Source organism: Tachyglossus aculeatus, chromosome 8 (assembly GCF_015852505.1).
Source record: "Tachyglossus aculeatus isolate mTacAcu1 chromosome 8, mTacAcu1.pri, whole genome shotgun sequence".
In the NCBI taxonomy this organism is placed as follows: Eukaryota; Metazoa; Chordata; class Mammalia; order Monotremata; family Tachyglossidae; genus Tachyglossus; species Tachyglossus aculeatus.
In genome coordinates this window covers 10,971,932-10,991,079 of record NC_052073.1, presented here as the reverse complement: position 1 = coordinate 10,991,079, position 19,148 = coordinate 10,971,932, and the positions used below count along the sequence as shown (strand labels likewise).

At 41.4% G+C, this 19,148-nt stretch overlaps 1 protein-coding gene across 2 annotated transcripts in view; it reads left to right on the top strand.

The window, feature by feature from the left end:
• The window catches only part of NFATC2 (nuclear factor of activated T cells 2), a 117,942-nt gene that overhangs the window by 10,041 nt on the left and 88,753 nt on the right, over positions 1 to 19,148 (top strand). For both annotated transcript variants that reach the window (XM_038750147.1, XM_038750146.1), the window contains exons 3-4: positions 17,735 to 17,937; positions 18,351 to 18,523. In XM_038750147.1, coding sequence (XP_038606075.1) covers positions 17,735 to 17,937; positions 18,351 to 18,523 — 376 coding nt within the window. The remainder of the gene's footprint in view (positions 1 to 17,734; positions 17,938 to 18,350; positions 18,524 to 19,148) is intronic.

Below are 19,148 nucleotides of genomic sequence, written 5' to 3'. Positions count from 1 at the left end.
GCCTTTGGGTATGGATGCTAAACAGGACAGCATGTTTGTTTATTGTGCTAAAAGTACTTTTGCACAGAGTCCTGTGTTTGGACCAATAGGCCAACTCCCAGCTTCCATCCCACCTGCTTCCTCTTCTCAGCAAACCCCTGTTTATAGTGCAGTCTTCTCCCGGAATATGTTTGCATCAATTTATAAAGATTTGAAAACCGTAACGAAACGTCTCTGCAGCTTTGGGGGAAGAGTCATCAAAAGCACTTAAAAATATTAAAATGATAGTATTTAAAAATAAGGCAAGAGCATGGAACTCTTGGTTTAAAATGCTTGGAACAAACCGGATCCAAGAGGGGATATCGGCTCTAAATCTGAAAAAGAGAACATGCTGGGAAAGTGGAGGTGGATACCCATAGACCATCTTGGAGTTCTTGGGTTTGTCCTGGCCACTTGCTGTTTAATGTTCATGACAGAACTATTGCCCTAATGGTATCCCCTTCAGTAATTCATCTTTGGTCAAAATGATTTTTCTCATGGCACGTTGAGGAGCAGGAAGCAAGCCTCCAAAATATATTTGGAAGAAGAAGGCCCTAACGTCATTGGGTAGACTCTCCTGTGCACAAGAATTAAGGTGGAACTTTACACTTCTCTTTCTGGCTAACCCTGTGAAAAAGTCCTTGGGTTGTGTAATGTTTGACAGTTGCATTAGATCTCTGCAGATCCAGCCAGCATTTGAGAGCGAAGGGGAAATTCTAAGCATGGCTCTCTTGGTTTTTGAAGAAAAGATGTATGTAGATGTCTTTACTCTTTCTGCTAGTCTGCTGTTCTTTTAATGGATTGGAATTAGAACATAACCCATATTTGACAAGCCCAGCAGCACTATATTGGATTAGCCCTGAGCCCTACTTGCAGCCTGGAAAACACCCCTAAGAGGGAATCAACTGAAAGAGGTGGACGCTGGGATTTTCTTTTTGCAAAATTTCCTTTCCAACCCAAACTTTGTCGTCTCTGAATGAAGTTTTTGGTGGTGGGAGAGGTTTACATCGACAGTGGCCCCAGTACAGTTATGTACATATTTGTAATTTATTTTAATGTCTGTCTCCCCATCTAGACAAGCTCCTTGTGGGCAGGAAACACATCTACCAATTCTGGTATATCATACTCTCCTAAGTGCTTAGTAGAGTGCTTTGCATACAATAAGTGCTCAATACACAGGATTGATTGATTGGAGCCTCTAATGCTGTCATTTGACTCAGACTCAGAATGGATTCTAAGCTTTTTATTTTATTTTATTTTATGGTATTTGTTACTATGTGTCAAACACTGTTCTAAGCCCTGGGGTAAATACAACTTGATTAGGTTCGACACAGTCCCTGTCCCGCATTGGGTTCACAGTCTGAGTAGGAGGGAGAACAGGAGAATGAGGCATGGAGAAGTTAAGTGGTTTGCCCAAGGTCACACAGCAAACAATTGGCAGAGCTGGGATTAGAACCCAAGTCCTCTGACTCCATGCTGTTTCCACTAGGCCTTTATGCTTCTCATGAAGCTTTGGATTTTAAACTCTACCAGGCTTTCATCAAGGAAGGTTATCTGAAATATTATTAGAGGCAGATGGGACTGGAATACTCAGAAATATCATGACAATAGCAGCATTATATCTTCTGGAACTCATGCTTTTGAGTAATATGTTCCCTCTTTCCTCCCCCTTTGTCAATTTATAGGCTGATAGTATCCCTGGGGTAATGCAATAATGAAGAATTAATATGTTTCTTTGGCCATATTTTTGCTGAGCTGATGTTAATATTTCACCTTCACTGGACCATGAAAGAGAAGAGTCATGAGCCAAAAGCAGAGAGATGCATATTATTTGGAGCCATTCTTATGATGAATCAATAAAACCAGCTTGCAACTGCCACCATAAACTCATGCACAGGGAAGATTCAGTCTTCTGCTGTCAGTCTGACTTATTTCAGACTTCCAACTGTAGGTCTTCAGGCATGAAAAGCCTGACTAACACCTGGACTTTCAATTGCCAAGCCAATTTAAAATAATAAGCATAGTTTAGATACTGAGTGCAAGAATAATGAAAGGTCACTAATTAGCAGCATCAGATGTTTATGTGATCATCTTTTAAGATTCATTGAGCGAGTAGATGATGCGCTTTTCCTGGGGCCTTTATGGTTCCCTTGCTTAGGAAAGCGAGGAAGCAACTGAAATCTAGATACCAAAGCTTCAAAAAAAGAATAGCAGGGCTTCAGCAGGACCCAGAAAATGTGACTTTGCATTCTAATCCAAGTTGATTGTCCCCTTCTAAATCCAGTATCATTTTGGAGTAATAATAACCTGGAGCACCTTTTTGTTGTTGTTGTGTTCAACCAACTGATCAAAAGAATGTATTGAGCACCTACTGGGTTCAGTGTAACATATTTTACTTTTGGGAGAGTACAATAGAAATAGCAGACCTCTCCTCCAAGTGCCTTTAAAATATCTTCAAGAGTATGAATGAAGAGTGACTAGTGGCTGAAGAAGTGGCAAAAATCTTTCCCCAAAACTTTGTTTTGGTTTTTTTTTTTATTGCTGCAAGCCAGATAGAGGATAGGAAACTGCATTGGCAGAATATTTCCTGTTGGTTTGTCCAGAAGCCTTGGTTTTTGGAATGAAAACTCATATGTAGTAGTAGTAGTAATAAAATATAAGCACTTACTATGTGCAGAGCACTGTACTATGAGCTGGGAAAGAATACACTGATGGGAATTGGATATGGTTCCTGGCCTTCAGGGGTCTCATAATCTAAAAATAAAATGAGGAGAAGGAGGCTGGAAGCAGACACGTAAGGAGAGATAAAACATGAAGAAAACATAAAGAAACTATGATTTTGTAGGTTCTGTGCTAAAGTAGCTTAAAGTATCATTTGTGTAACAGGTGTGTAAAGGAAATGGTGTGAAACGAGGAAAAATCTCTGCTGTGTTCACTCATAAGTTACTCTGTAGCATTTGCTGAGCACCAAAATGTCCGAGCATGCAATTGAAAAGGAAAGACTGCCAAACATAAATAAATGCAAATAAACCTTGTGCGGCAATGTGTAAACCTATCAGAAGCCAACTACAGCTGCACAGTGGTGCCAGTGTGCTCCGTAATCAGGAAGGAGCTGGGAATGGGAGATTTGTAGTCAGGTTAGTTTGCCTTTGAGAATTAGAGGAGTCTTGAGAAGAGTTTTTGGCTAGTTTGGCAGAGAGGAGGTAGGCACTCCATGAATAATAATTATAATGGTGTTTGTTAAGCACTTACTATGTGCCAAGCACTGTTCTAAGCACTGGGGTAGATATAAGGTAATCAGGTTGCCCCACATGAGGTTCATAGTCGTAATCCTCATTTTACAGATGAGGTAACTGAGTCACAGAGAAGTGAAGGGACTCATCCAAGGTCACACAGCAGACAAGTGGCGGAGCCGGGATTAGAACCCACATCCTCTGATTCCCAAGCCTGTGCTCTTTCCACTGAGCCATGCTGCTTCTCTAAGCCACACGAAGGGGGTTGGCATGTGGGATGGCTGGGAGGCAAGGGTTAATGGCCAGTCTGTACAGGAAATGGCCAATAGATTTGCTAGGCCATGGGGGGAGAATGAATTGTCCTGTTGTGGGTACAGGAAAAACAGGAAAGATGAAGACCAATTGCTAGAGAGTCTATAATGCACAAGAATAAGAGTTTTAATATGACTCCCTCCCTAACTATAGATACCCACTCCTCTCTTGCAGAATTGTCGTAATTTCCTTTAAAATGAATTTGGAATTCTTGTCTCTCACCCATCACTCCTCAGTCTCCTCTCTCTCTCTCCCCTTATCTATTTTCCATTCTAAAACAAAACTGGGAATGGGGGGGGTGGGTGGAATGTGACCTTTTGTTAGAGGAAGGGGCAGGGAAGTCAGAAATCTGGGTCCTGCTCCTGAGTTTGCAATTTGGTTGGCCAGGTCGACCTCCATCAACTTCTACGGCAGTAAAATGAAGATGAACCAGACCTGCCTCCTTGAACTGTGAGGTTCGTTCCAGCATTCAAGAGTCCTGGAGTGCTTGGAAAAAAGCTTTTTTCTAAGTCATGGTTACATTTCACAGTACCAGATAGGTAGTGGGCTGTGGTTAGGACACACTGAGCACAACATAGTGCAGTTATAAAATGGCATCTAATGAAGTAGAAAAAGCTCACCCAAGTCCAGGAACAGTGCTAGAAATGTAAGATAAAAGGGTCGAGTTTTCTGCTCCTCAGTAGGAGGGTGGCTAACCTTCAAGGAAAGGGAAACAGACACCCCTCTGTGCCAAACAAACAGGTATAGAGAGGGCAGCATGTGTTTAGATAAGAATCCATTGGGGATAGAATAAATCAAAAATAAAGCTCATGATTCACAGGAGGGTCAGCCTTTTTGTGCTTAGTATGCTTGCTTGTTCATTGCTTTGAACATGCTACATTTTGGGTGGTCTCCTGAGTACCTTCTTAAAAGATATAAGATAAATAAAATGACCTCTTCCCAAAATTGCCCTTAGCCCACAAATTTGTATGTTTGCTAATAGCTAGTGCGCCCAAATTTGTTTGCAGATCTCCCTGCCCATTGCAATCACCAGTCTCCATTAACCAGTAATCTAAACTGAATATTGAAGCCCCTTATGGAGTAAACGTGCCTGTGCCTAGTTTCCTTTATTGTATTTGTGTTTTGACTAGAGAAGTTGATTCTCACCTGTCAGGATCACACCTGAAGGAAGTTGTTTTTATGGTATTTGTTAAGCAGCAGTGTGCTCTAATGGATAGAACACTATCCTGGGAGTCAGAAGGACCTGGGTTCCAATTTTGGCTCTGCTACTTGTCCACTTTGTGACCTTGGGCAAGTCACTTAACTACTCTGTTCCTCAGTTACCTCATCAGCAAAAGACTGTGAACCAACCTGATTAACTTGTGGCTACCCCAGCACTTAGCACAGGGCCTGGGTAGTAAGCAGTTAACAAATACCGTACAAAAAGGAAGGTAGATTTATTGTTCACACTGAGCTGAAAGTTTCTAAATGTTAAGGCTAGCCTTTGAAGTAAATATTGATTTAGTAAACAGCTACCAGATTGGCATAAAACACAGGCCAATTGGGGAGTGTAAATATTGATGATTTGCTTAAATTAGGCATCCCCATTGTATAGATTTTAGGAAATAGTCATGATCCCAGTAAATAAATGTAACACTATTAAGGTTTGGATGCACAGATCCTCCAGGATCTGGGACAAGTTTTTCTCTCTGCACCAAAGTATATTGCTTTATGAAAAATTATCTGGTAAAGAATATAAGCTCTAATTTTTATGTTATTTGCTTCCCCTTTACTGGAGGTAAGAAACTTTCCTTGACCATGTAGTGATTAGGATGGAGAGAAACCAGTTTTTAGTAAAGTTCCCATCCTCCTCAAAACTCAACTTTCTGACCTTTGAGGTTTGGGGTTGGAGTGGATTTTAACTTTTGGCCAATATAGCTTCAATAGTCTAAGAACAAAGACCTGAAAACCTTCTGTGGGGAGAAACAACAAACAAAAAACCAGCTAGGAAGCACTCAACAGTGCTAACCAGATTCCCTTCAATGAATAGTGTGAATGTGACATTGGTCAGATATATTCATTCCCATTGAAAGTAATCAGATTAAAAGATGAAGGTGGAGTACCTGCAGGAAAATTGCTTTTTATGTTTCACAATGATTTTGCGAAATAGTTTTGCTCTCAGAGGTTCTGCTCTAGAGACCTATGCGAAGCTTAAAAGCCAGTTCCAGAGCAATAAAATCAATGTTTACTCCCTACACCCACATATCTATATCTTCCACCCCGACACACACACAGATACACACACACAGAGACACACACACACACACACACACACACACAAATGATACAGGAAATAGATACAACAAACAGCAGAGAAGAAATACGAACAGCTTTGACAGAGATGTAGCCACTGAACTAACTTGGAAGTAGTTGAAAAGAAACATCCTGATAAGAGATACTCTATCAGGACGTTTTTGACAGGTCAGCACTTTGCTTCCTCCTCTCTGTTGTTTGAGCTTTCTGTCGCCTCTAAGTTTTCCAAGGGTCCTGGCATTGATCCACCACACGAGTCTCATTCCCATCAACTGGGGAGAGAGGGAGAGAGATTCCTTGAGCCTTGCTGTCAGTGGGAAGTGTGTGCTGTCTTGTTCAACCCTTTGAAAAATCTGAGGGGCTCCAAACATTTCCTTAACTTCACATTTTCGTGCTATTCAGCAGGAAAAGGGAAGCTGAGAGAGGAAGTGATTTCTCATGTGGCTTTGTACTTGGTTTTAATTAAAAGAAGCAGCCGAGTTCTTGTTTTCCCACTTTTCACCTTACTATGATGAATGTCTTTCTGCATCACTAGTGCACAGTTTTGGAGGCCATTCATTCATTCAGTCATATTTATTGAGTGCCTACTGTGTGCAGAGCACTGTACTAAGCACTTGGGAAGTACAAATCAATAACATATAGAGACGGTCCCTACCCAGCAACAGGCTAGGCAGATACACACACACACACACACACACACACACACACACTCTCTCTCTCTCTCTCTCTCTCTCTCTCTCTCTCTCTTTCTTCCCCACCCCCACCCCACCACACTACCACACTCAGAGAAACTGACCTAGCCTACAGAGGGATGTGGCAAGTGAGAGTTTGCATTCACACCAGGGCTCCAGATACTGTACTTTTTGAGTCTCTGCTGTTGAACACAGACGAGTAAGAAATTATTAGTTTCAGTAAAGCCAGATCATGGAGAGTAGTGAATTCATTCACTTATTTTACTTTCCCTCTGGCAGAACCTTCGGTTGTCTAGACAGGAAGATGTGTGTGATTGGATTTAAAGATGCTGCTTTATCCCTTGCTGGGGAAAGAGAGAACTGGACATCCCAGCCAGAAAATACCTCTGCTGGGTTGCTTGGGTCAGTTACTGCTCCAAGCCTTACTTTGGGGCCTCCTGTATTAATATAGCACGAGAGAAGGAACATCCTGCAGATTAAAGAAGGTTAAAAAAAAGGGGTTGCAGTATGAGACGGAGTGAAGATGAAGAGATGACCATCATGCAACGAGATGCTTGTATCTTCTGGGGTCTGGGACACAATCATCGTATTTGAACTGTATTGGTAGTGGTACATTAGAAAACTATCTGTATATTAAAATGAGAGGGTAGGTGGAGAGAGAGAGTGGAGACGGAGACAGGCAGAATGAGCCAAGTTCCTTTTTGTTACAAGAAATTTATCAAACATTTAATTTTTATGCCTTCTTTTTCACTACTAGTACTTATGGCATATTGTACAGAGGTGATATTCCTTCTTATAGCTAAAACAGTTTAAAATTCTCAGTAAATAGTCCTTAGGTTCTGGCATTTTCTAAACTAATGTAAATCTCAGTAGAAGTATTTTCTTGCTAGATGACTACTTTTTCCTGGCTAAGTCGACAGTTCAGTGACACCATGAACAGACTAGACAAGAAGTCTTATATGCTAGTCTAAGTACTGTTGCCAATTTCAAGTGTGCACTTTTCAATCAATCAATTGTATTAATTGAGCACTTACTATGTGTAGAGCACTGTCCTAAGTTCTTGGGAGAGTACAGTATAACAGAGTTAGTAGATATGTTCCCTGCCTCAGGATAGCTATCCTCTTAAACTGTAGATTGGGTGGATTATATTCATTCAGTCATATTTATTGAGCGCTTACTGTGTGCAGAGCACTGTACTAAATGCTTAATGGATATGTCACTGAAATGTAGGGAAATAGGGAGGTAGGATAAATAGCCTTTTGAAAAGAACAAGAGTCAGGGAGTCAGTAGACCCTGGGCCTGCTGTGTCATCTTGGACATGTCCCTTAGCCTCTCTGGGCCTCAGTTTCCTCCATTTCACATATAACTTTTGCTGGGGTTATTGTCCCATGGAGGCCAAGTCTGATATATTGGAGTGACATGCACAAGTTCTGCATCCAAAGGACCTGGCTAGCATTCTAGACTTTTCCACGTTCCCAGGCCTGGCCCTTCTCCTCACTGCCACTTGAAGCAGTTTTAGAGTAATTCCCAGACTCTACATAGGCTTCAGAGGATTGAGACTGAAGCACAACCTGCCAGTTTCTCTGGGCATCAACTATCAATCAGGCAGGCTCCTCCTGAGCCAGTCAAAAGGCAAATGCTAAGATGAAACTTTACAAGGGAAAAAAATTGTGCACAAAATAATAATTGTGGAATTTAAGTACTTACTATATGTCAAGCACTATGCTAAGTGCTGGGGTAATGAAGTACAAAGTCCCTGTCCCATATGGGACTAATAGTCTATGGAACTTCAGTCTTGCTACCAGGAGAGAGCTGGTGTAAGAGATACCATTTGGATTTATAGATTTGATACACTTTTTTTAATAATGGAAGAGTGCAGTGATATGCTAATAGATAAGTGACTTGGAGAAAGCAGGCATCTCTCACCTTGAGAAGAGCATTCAGCCCTCCTGTACCTTTGCTCCTAATCTCAACAAAGTAAGAATAGAATTTCAAGGAGGGTCATGGCTGTACATAGTCATATAAATATGTGCATACATCGAGTGGTTAGGAATGTAAAGTTTTTGCAGGCATATTGCATTTTGCTGCACCTTTGCCTGCCTCTTTGCCCATTGCATCCTCGGCCCCAGTGGGAATGTGATTTGTAGAGGCAAGAGAGGGTGAGCGGGTGTTGTGCAAACCGTGATCATCATACTCATTCCTTCACACAGATCCTCAGCCCCCAAATCCTCAGGAATGAACCAGGGTTTAGCCGTTGCTTTACAATTGGAGATTACATCGGGTTCACACCCATGCACGTTTATGCATAATGTCACTCCTTATAAATAATTTTCATTTATGAATGTATGCATACCAAGTGCATGATAGCTGTATATATGTGAAGAAATGCAAACTCAGTATGAATGCTTAAGGAGGTACTAAGTTAAGTGAATGAATGAATGAATGAACCTACTTTATAAAGAGGGGAGTCGATGATTTAATCATACCACACATTTCCATTTTGTTTATAAAAAAATCAGTCAACGCAGTGGCACTAAATAAGAACAGATGCCTTGTTTTCTGAATGATGTTATTTATTTACCTGCCAAAGTGCCTTGCATTTTCCCCAGGTCACAGATCAAGGGGCTTGTCTGGCCATGTTAATATAAGGTATGAGAAAAAAAACAACACCCTTTCAACTGAGAGAAATAGGATCTTAAAATCTCAAAATAGAGTATGGAAAGGTACACATCATGTCTGGCTTCTCTCTTCCCATGTGGCAAAAGTGACTCAAGGTATTTGGTCTTTCTCCAGGTAGAACGGCACAGAGTTTAGGCAAATTTAATTGTGAATAGCTCACCTTAGTTTTCCCATCTAGATTTTGTAAAAAATTTCAATAATCACTGTGAAGTTAGTCTTTCTTCCTACCCTCACACCTAGCACAAGCTTTTCTTTTTCACTTTTAGCCAAAGGAGAGAGGAACTAAAACAAAATAATACCCCACCTTCCCTCTGCCTTCATGTGGGTCAGCATGTTTTAAATGAGCTGCTTGAGCTGAGGCTGACATTTTTTTATAGGCGCTTTCATTGGTTGGTTCTTGGGAGTTTCCTTCCCCTCCCCCAAATTATATGAATTAGTATGTCTCAATGGGTTATAAAGAATTAAGCCTCTCTGTTTCTGTGGAGTGAGCTGTCTGGTGGAGTGTGGTGCCTATTCAAAGTTCAGTTATTTACAACTAGCCTCAAAGTCATCACCAGTCTCCAGTTGTCTTCGCCTCCCTAAGACTCTATCCGTCTTTATTTGCTTAGCACAGGGGTCGACTCTACCGCAGACAGCAAACAATAAGGACTTTGTTTCTCGGCTGCAAATCAGTGCCACTTAGCTGGTGTATCTTATAAAAACATTGAAAAATGAATTTCCCTTGTAGTGGAATCCTCAGGCAAGCACTGTTACCAACTAGTTCATTTTTAAAAGGTTTAGTCTATATTTTTCATCCTGTACAGCTGCACTGATTTGCCAACTTGCCATAATTTTTCCTTTTGCACGGCAGTGTGCCCTGATCATTTTCTGGGAAAGAGATGGAAGGTCTACCCTTCAAACCTTGACAGTTATGTTATGAGATGCCAACTAAATCAGAGAGGGGGAAGAAAAAGATCTAAATTTCACAGTGACATGCAATCTTGCTGATTTCAGCAAAAGTCAGAGCACAACCAACCAACTCTTAACTCTGTTTCTCTCCTCAACTTAACAATATTCATTTTTTTTAATGAAATCCAATCGTGTTTCATGAAGTGCCAACTTTACTTCTTGCCCCTTTAGATATTTTGGCTTTCCTTCGTTCCAGCACTTGAGACACAAGCTAACTTTCATCCTCAAAATGCCTGAGTCAATCTACCCAGACAGCAGCTTGAGCTGAGTCTGACGACTGTTTAAAGGCACTTTTTATCAGGTGACTGATAGACTTGGCACATCCTTTGGCAGTAATCACTGTGAGCGCCTCCATAAAGCTTTCAGTTCACCGGGTGCTGCCTTAGTTTCACCATTTCTGATTCATTTTGTGCTTCTTCTTGCCTGTAGGTTTGCCATTTTCTCCACTCTGAGAGCGGGGAAGTTAAATAGAGCTCTGCTGTTAACTTGAATGGTTCCTCTCCCGAGTCTTTTCTCCTGGGCGGCAACTTCCCACAGCTCTCTGACTAATAAACCGTAAACCGTCAGAAGTGACTGGTGTGTAAGCCAGGATGAGGGATATGCAGAGAGCATTTGAAAAGCACCTACTTTTCTCTTTATTGCCTAACTTTCTATCAAAAGGTAGATGATAGAAAGGCTTGGGATATATTTCAGAACTTCTGAGCTCAGTAACCCCTTGGTTCCAAGAGATTGCCAGTGGGATTGAATTTTGTCAAAGAACCATCCAAGAGCTGTTATTTCTTTGTTTCAGTGAACCAGAGGTTTGAGGTTTCATGGGGAAAATATCGCTTTAGGATGGGGGAAACTGATGCTTCAGGAGGTGGTTATTAAGTGGCCAGTGGGGAAGGCAGTGGTCAGTTTCTCCATACAAAGCCACTCTCTGATAAGGAGGGAAATAAAGTGTGGGTGGGGACACTTCATTCGACCATGAATTTAATTAGACTAAGGTTCTATTCTCTGATCTCTCTTGGTGTTGTTTTCTGTGGCATCCTCAGGGTTTCAAATGTGGACAAGATAATTGGAAACAAATTTAGCATGTTTTAGACCATAAAATCTCCCTTCAGCTCACTCACTAGCTATGCGGTAGATATGTCTGTTTTTAATTTTCACTGATGTGAGAAATATAGAATGACTGGAGTCTTAATTTAGAATGCTTAGAGAGGCAGAGGGAAAGAGTAATTTTATAGTTCTGAATCTATGCAGATATCTCTTCCTTGGATGCCTCGTGAGTTTAAAAAGTTGGTTCTACCAGTGAGGCTTATGTCCATCCATTCCCTCATTAGATTGCAAGCTCCTGGAGGGCAGGAATCGTGTCCAACTCTATTATTTTGTACTCTCCCAAGCACTCTGCCCATAGTAAGCGCTGAATAAATACCACTGATTGATTGGTAATGACGAGGAATTGCTTGCAGATCTGTCCACCCAGCAGTACCAAAGAATGCTCTCTAAATTTGGCAAGTGGCTCCTTTAATATATGCCCTAGACTTGTGACTATCTCGGCTTCCAACAAGGCAGCAAACAGGGTAACGACTGCACAAGACGCAACCATTTAGAACAGGAAGTCAAAGAATATTGTACACAATTGAAACTGTATTCAGGGAGGCCAGATATAATTACCTAAATTGGAAATAGGCCAGAAATTCAGGGATAAGAAGAGTACTTTGTTGAGAGGCAGGGGCGCTGGGCTCTTGAATAACTGCAACCGCTCAGAACTTTGGATTTTAGATCTCATTAGGGGTTATACGCCCAACATCTTTTAGCCATTCAAGAAAAATGCATACTTGATTTGCTTATTTCTCTGGTACAGTCCCAAACTTGGAATCAAGTAGCGTGATACCATTGTTGATTGCCTAGTCATCTGCTAATGGCAACCCGCCTTTGATGTTTGATGTTGAGGATGCAGTGGGTGGTAACTAAAATTTCTTTTTCAGTCTTTCCTGCAGGATGGGAGGGGAAGCTTTATGGATTTGTAGGTCACTTTTTTTTCCTTTAAAAGGGTTGAAAACAGAGGATAAAAAGAGAGAATTGGAAGGTTCCATCCTAGGCATCTTTTTTGTTTGCTTTTTGTTAATCCATGTTTGGTATCTGAATTGTGAAAATATTTTACAATCAAAGTTTTCAGTCTAAAAGGATTTGGATTCTAGGGTTACGGGCCAGATTGTAGAGAACAGTTCCCTCCTGGAAATTACTAGAACCCAGATGGACTTGTTGTAATAGGGGTGGTCTGCCCTGCTCTTCAATTTGCTTACTCATACAGAGTCTGCGTGGCCAGCAAACTGAGCAGATGATAAGACAGCTATTCTAATAGCTGCAAAAACCAGGTACCTAAAATGTTAGGCCCCAGGAATGTGGGGATGTGTTTGGGTGATTTCACTGGTTTCGAGATGGAGTTGAAACCAGCTGGGGAGCTGGGTTCTCCAAGAAATTAATTTGTTAATTTGGTATTTATTAAGTGCTTACAATTTGCCAAGCACTGTTCTAAGGGCTGAAAGCACTAAGAGATGAAAGTACTCGGGGTGCACCCAGAGCACTAAAGAAACCAGATGAGAAGCAATGGGACTCATACTCCATTTTGAGAAAAGAAAAATTATAGGATGGAGTTGTTCATAGCCATCAACTAATGTTCACTAATAACTAATAATGAACTATTTGTTCAGCCACCAAATCTTTAATTCTTGCCTAGGTGCTTGTAGAATTTAGTTGATTACAAGGTAGTTATGTTCCCTGCTCTTCTTTTTGTAATTTAGAAACAGATGCCTTTTTTTAAAAAGAAAATCCTAATGGAATGAAGATTGTTTGAATCTTGCATATTTACTAGCTATTTCCTGTTTGGAACGTGGTCTTCTGAACTACATTCAGCCATTTGGGTTTGGGGATGACATCTCTCCAGTGCTGTTGCTTTCTTAGAATTATGAATTGGCCAATCTCTTAGTACAACCAAACATACCCAGGTGCTGCAAACATCAAAGTGTTGTGAACATCAAACACATCAACGCAGCAAGGACAGACATTTTGTGCACATGATATGGACAGGACTGTCACAAGCACGCAGTCATAGGTGAATTCTACCTTTAATTGCTTCGTCTTTAAGTACAAAGGATGTGCACACACTCTCACACATATATGTATACATACATATACACACACATATATGTGTGAGGGTGTGTGCACGCATGTACATGTACACACACACACACACACACACACACACACACACACGGATTTAACTTTTTTTTCCCCACAAAGTGACTGGGAAAACTTATAAAGCCACTTGGCTCAGGGCATTTGCTAATGGATCTTTCAGTAGACTCTTCTGATTTGGTGATGCACACGCAATAAAGCATCCTTTTGATACAGTGCTGTGGCTATTTGAGGATTATCTCTTTTAAAGACTTGTTATTCAGCCTTTTTTTTTATTAGACAAGGAAGTTGCATCTTGCTGCAAGAAGAGCGAAACTTCAAAAGATCCAGATTAGATTAAGAATTTACTGTAAATTGAGTAAAGACTCACTGCCTCACTTTTCAGATTAGAGACATAATTGTCTTTTCACATTACTTATAACAAGCTTTAGATATTCTTGGATCACTTGAAATTTGGGGATGTGATTTATTTTTGAAAATTTCTGGTCATGAGAATGGGTGTGGTGGGATCACTTTTTTTTTTTTTTTTTTTTGGTTAAGCACCGCAAGCACTGGGGCGGATACAAGAAAATTGGTTTGGACACAGCCCTGTCCCATATAGGGTTCGTAGTCTTTATCCCCATTTATCAGACAAGGTAACTGAGGCAGAGAGAAGTTAAGTGACTTGCCTAAGTCACACAGAAAAGTGGAAAAGCTGGAATTAGAACCCAGGCTCTCTGACTCCCAAGCATGTGTTCTTTTCACTAGGCCACGTTGCTTTTCCTAATGAGTATACCTGGGGTGAATTCACAGTTAGGAAAAGCTGCCTTTCTACATGTGAATAGCAGAGAGAAATCATAGAGTCAATAGCCAGAGTTAACTGTCAGCTGCTGCCACTTAGAGCTTTTTGCTTCAAGAAACAAATAATATGTGAGGACCTCCATTGTGTTGACCATTATACCTATAAAAGATCGATACCTCTTGAAACTTCCACTTGTGGGTTTATTTCATTGTAGAAGTACCATACTGGGCCAGACCTTACATAAAGTGACCTAAACCATCCCTGGTAAAACAGGTGAACCCTTGATTTTTGGAGGTTTTGAAAGACTTGCGTGGGCTCTGAGGAAATGTCATAGTAAAAGCTACTCAGTAATAACAGGGAAACATAGAATTTCAGGCTATATCTCGTCACCTCTATTCTTCCTACCCCACTTGGCAGGCAGCATGACCTAGTGGAACGAGCAGGGTCTTTAAGTCAGAGGACATTGGTTCAAATCCCGGCTCTGCCCTTCATCCGCCGTGGGACCTTGGGCAACTCACTTAACTTCTCGGTGCCTCAGTTTTCCCATGGGTAGAATGTGGATTCAATACCTGTTCTACTTCTTAGAATGTGATTCCTATGTGAGGCAGGGACTGTGTCCAACTTGATTATCTTGTATCTACCTCAGCACTTAAAGCAGTGGTTGGCGTATAGTAAATGTTTAACAAATATTATTATTATTGTTATCATGATTCAGTTCTCATGAAATTGAGATGCTACTTAAATCCCAAGACCTCTTCCTTACCAATCTTCCTGTCTCTGTAAAACTTCTTTGTCTCCTAAATGACTCTTTGACTATGGCTCCTTGTCTAATCCTCCACTTGGATTAAACAATTAATGGTATTTATTGAGATCTTACTGTGTGCAGAGCACTGTACTAAGTGCTCGGGAAAGTGCAGTGCAACAGAGTTGGTAGACACATTCTCTGCCCACAATGAGCTGAGTTCCTCTTACAGGTATTCTTGGAAATTTGTTTTCAAGGGTAGGATTTTCTAGGCTTTGAAGTTGTCTCCTAATCTGATCAGCTATCAGTTCTGCTTTACAACCTCACTGCTTTGTAATTTCAGCTCCATGCAGATTTCCTGAAAAATCCAAACTCTTGGTCAGGAAGAGAATCATTGGTGAATAATTGTTCATCACTCACGATGTTTTGGGTTTAGTTCAAGACAACTTTCAATTTAAAAGTTGTATTTTGTGTTGCTGTTTTTTCATTCTTAACCCCAACATTTCCATTCACTGGATAGAACCCTTAGTGACTCTAGTGACTAAGCCCCTCTCTCAACAATGCTCAGTGAATGTATTATTATTATTATTATGGTATTTGTTAAGTGCTTACTATGTGCCTAGCACTGTTCTAAGTGTTTGGGTAGATACAAGGCAATCAGGTTTGTTCCACAGTGGGCTCACAGTTTTAATCCCCATTTTACAGATTAGGTAACTGAGGCACAGAGAAATTAAGCAGCTTGCCCAAGGTCACACAACAGACAAGTGGCAGAGCCGGGATTAGAACCCGTGTTCTCTGACTCTGAAACCCGTGCTTTTTCCACTAAGCCACGTTGCTTCATTCATTCATTCAGTTGTATTGAGCACTTACTGTGTGCAAAACACTGTACTAAGCGCTTGGGTGAATACAATATAATAACAGACACATTCCTGCCCACCACGAGCTCACAGTCTAGCGGGGGAGACAGACATTAATATAAAAACATAGATAAATATATTTCTTGAGTACCAGCTGTGTGCAGAGCTCTGCACTAGACATTTAAGGACAATTCAAAAGAAGAAAAAGATGTGATTCTTGTCCTTGAGGAGTGGATAACCCTTCCCTACTAGAATTTAAGCTCCTTGTGGGCAGAAAATGCATCTCTGACTTCTGCTTTACTTTCCCAAGTGCTCAGCACAGTGCATTGTACCCAGTGCATGCTCAGAACTACTACAACTACTACTACTACTTACTAATGGGAATCACAGTATCGGGGCTGGATGTACCCAAAAGGATGAGATTTCATTCAGCTCTCCCAGGGTGCCACTGAATGAATCAGAAGAGACATTACCGAATGACAAGCGGTGGCTGGAAGGAGCTGAATCATTTCACAAAGTTGAATCACCAAAGGATCTGTCTCATTCTTATTATTTTGCATTCACTTCTCGGGTCTTCAGGAAGCAAAACCAGTGTTAGTTCAAACAAAAAAAATCCAGGATCTGCCAGGTTCCTTCACAATACAAGTGTTTATAGTCTTGCTTTCAGTCCAAAGGAAGAGGCATCCACCCTGCTGTTTTTTATCTCAATCAGTGTGATTGGCTGGAAGATGCTTGCTTGAGGGTTTTATAGAAAAGGATTTGGGACTGAATGATTGTAGCCTCCTGCTTGCTGATTGGTCTGGGAGTCTGTTTGATTGACAGCTGCAGCCCCCGGGCTTGGTGGCTTTAAACTGCCATCTTTACTTTCCTGTCAAACTCTCTGAACTGTGGAGATGGCCAAGACGACCCTCAGGGTGAGAGTGGGATGAAGTTAGGGCAGGAGGTTGAAAAACCTGTCAGACAGGAAGCTATGTAACCCTGTGGTTCCCTTGACAAGTTCTGAGGTCGGACTCGTTTTATGTTACCCTAAAACCATTACCTCTGTTGGCATGGCGCTCTCCCCACAATACTTTATTTGGTGTTAAGGTTTTTAGTTGCTCTGGGCTGATGAGAATCAAAAATGAATGTTTTCAGTGAAAGAATTATCTCAAGATACTCTAAACTTCTGCCTCGCACAGTAGAAAGAGAACCATGGGTCAAGTATCCCTATGTCCCAACCTTCCTTCTTAGCCTGCTAAAGGACGTTTGCTTCTACTACCACTATCACTTGCTGAGAAATAGGTCTTCATCTTTTGGTGGGGGAGGGTGCAGAAGGCATTAGGATGGTAATAGAACCTGCCCTTGTACATTGATTTTTATATTGACAACTTGTGTATTGCTTGTGGGAACACCACGAGAAACCAGGAAGGTGTGTTGAAGAAACATATTAATGTTGGGCACAATTGTTCGAACCATTCTCCTCCATTCTCCCTTCTCGTCTGACTTCCATAGTGATAAAAACAGTCGTGAATTCATTCAATTGTATTTATTGAGCAATTACTGTGTGCAGAGCACTGTACTAAGCACTTGGGAAGTACAAATTGGCAACATATACAGACAGTTCCTACCCAACAGTGGGCTCACAGTCTAGAAGACGGGCTCACAGTCTAGAAGAATCATGGAGCATGTCACTGAAAAACAGCATCTGCTTGTATTTTTCTATCTCCTTCTTCATATAACATTGTGTATCTCGGTATAGATCAGTGACATATTTATTTTGGGGTATCATGGAGGCATCTACATCAAAAGTCCTCAGAGAGGAAATCTTACCTTAATCCTTTCATAAGATAAATTGATGCATGTACAATTTACAAACGTGTGTGTCATGTGGGAGAAATTCATATAATTTGGCATTGTCAAGCTACTATTTAGTGTTCTGTGTTTGGTTGTCAGTTGAGAGGAATTCTCTCTAATGTGTCTCATTTTATGGTGCCATAGTCATTGTTTCGCTTTCTTAACAGCTTCATGGATATATGGAGAACAAGCCCCTAGGCCTCCAGATCTTCATTGGGACAGCAGATGAAAGAATACTGAAGCCACACGCTTTCTATCAAGTCCACCGTATCACAGGGAAAACCGTCACCACCACCAGCTATGAGAAAATTGTGGGGAACACCAAAGTGCTAGAGATTCCACTGGAGCCCAAAAACAACATGAAAGCCACGTAAGGTCTTAAGGGATACGGAATTTCCTCATAAAAGTCAGAGGAGGCAGAGCCAAACGAGTTATGTGGAGGGGTCAAAATCGTTCACTCAGAAATAATCAACTTTCCTGAGCAATACCAAGGGGAAGAAGAAAGTGGCTTCCAGTTAGCAGTGGGGAAGCTGGGAAGGATTGCCTAGCCTAAGTATAGCCAGCCGTGATTTTATTTAATTGCTTCAAGATTTTTATGCCAAGTGTAAATGCAAAGTTGAAACTTATGGGTGATGGGGGATTTTTCTCTGAGATGTACCTACAAAATTATATAAACTGAATTGTTAAGTCAGCTTTGCCAACTGCCTTTAACCCGCTCTGAGACAAGCAGAGGCAGCGGTGGCTTTCAATGGCATCCTAAACCATGTGGCTTGTCCCTGCTAGCATCGACTGTGCTGGGATCCTGAAGCTGAGGAATGCCGACATCGAATTGCGGAAAGGAGAGACGGACATTGGGAGGAAGAACACCCGGGTCCGCCTGGTTTTCCGGGTGCACATCCCTGAGTCCAGCGGCCGGATTGTGTCTCTGCAGGCTGCGTCCAACCCCATCGAGTGCTGTAAGTCAGATCTTGGGCTGTCTGCTTTTTCTGAGGAGTACAAAATTATTTATTCATTCGTTCAGTGGTACTTATTGAGCGCTTACTGTGTGCAGAGCACTGTGCTAAGCACTTGGGAGAGTACACTACAACAATAAACAGACACATTCCCTGCCCACAACGAGCTCTCAGTCTAGAGGGGATTTATCCATGTCCCCTTCCCCTCTCTAGTCTGAGCAAAAGCTCACTTGTAGAAATGAGATAGATAATAGTAATTGTAGTACAAGCTCTGTGGTAAATACAGCTAAGCAATAGTGTTTTTGAGCGGTGTGCTCTATGTGGAACACTATACTAGGGGCTTGGGAGAGTAGAGTAGAATAAGTAGGCACAGGCCCTGACCTCAAGGAGCTTGGAGGCTGGAGGGGAAGCTGGACATTAAAGTAAATTGCAGATAGGAGGAAGTACTAGAGTATAATAATATGTACATAAGTGCTACAACGGGGTTGTTAGTATCTGTGTGCCTGGAGGGCATGGGAGTGCTGAAACAGCAGTGGGAGGATAGACAAGGTGGGGAGGTTAGAAATTAATCATGGTAAGACTCCTGGAAGAGGTTGATTTTAGAAAAGAAAGCCTTCCAGCCACGAAA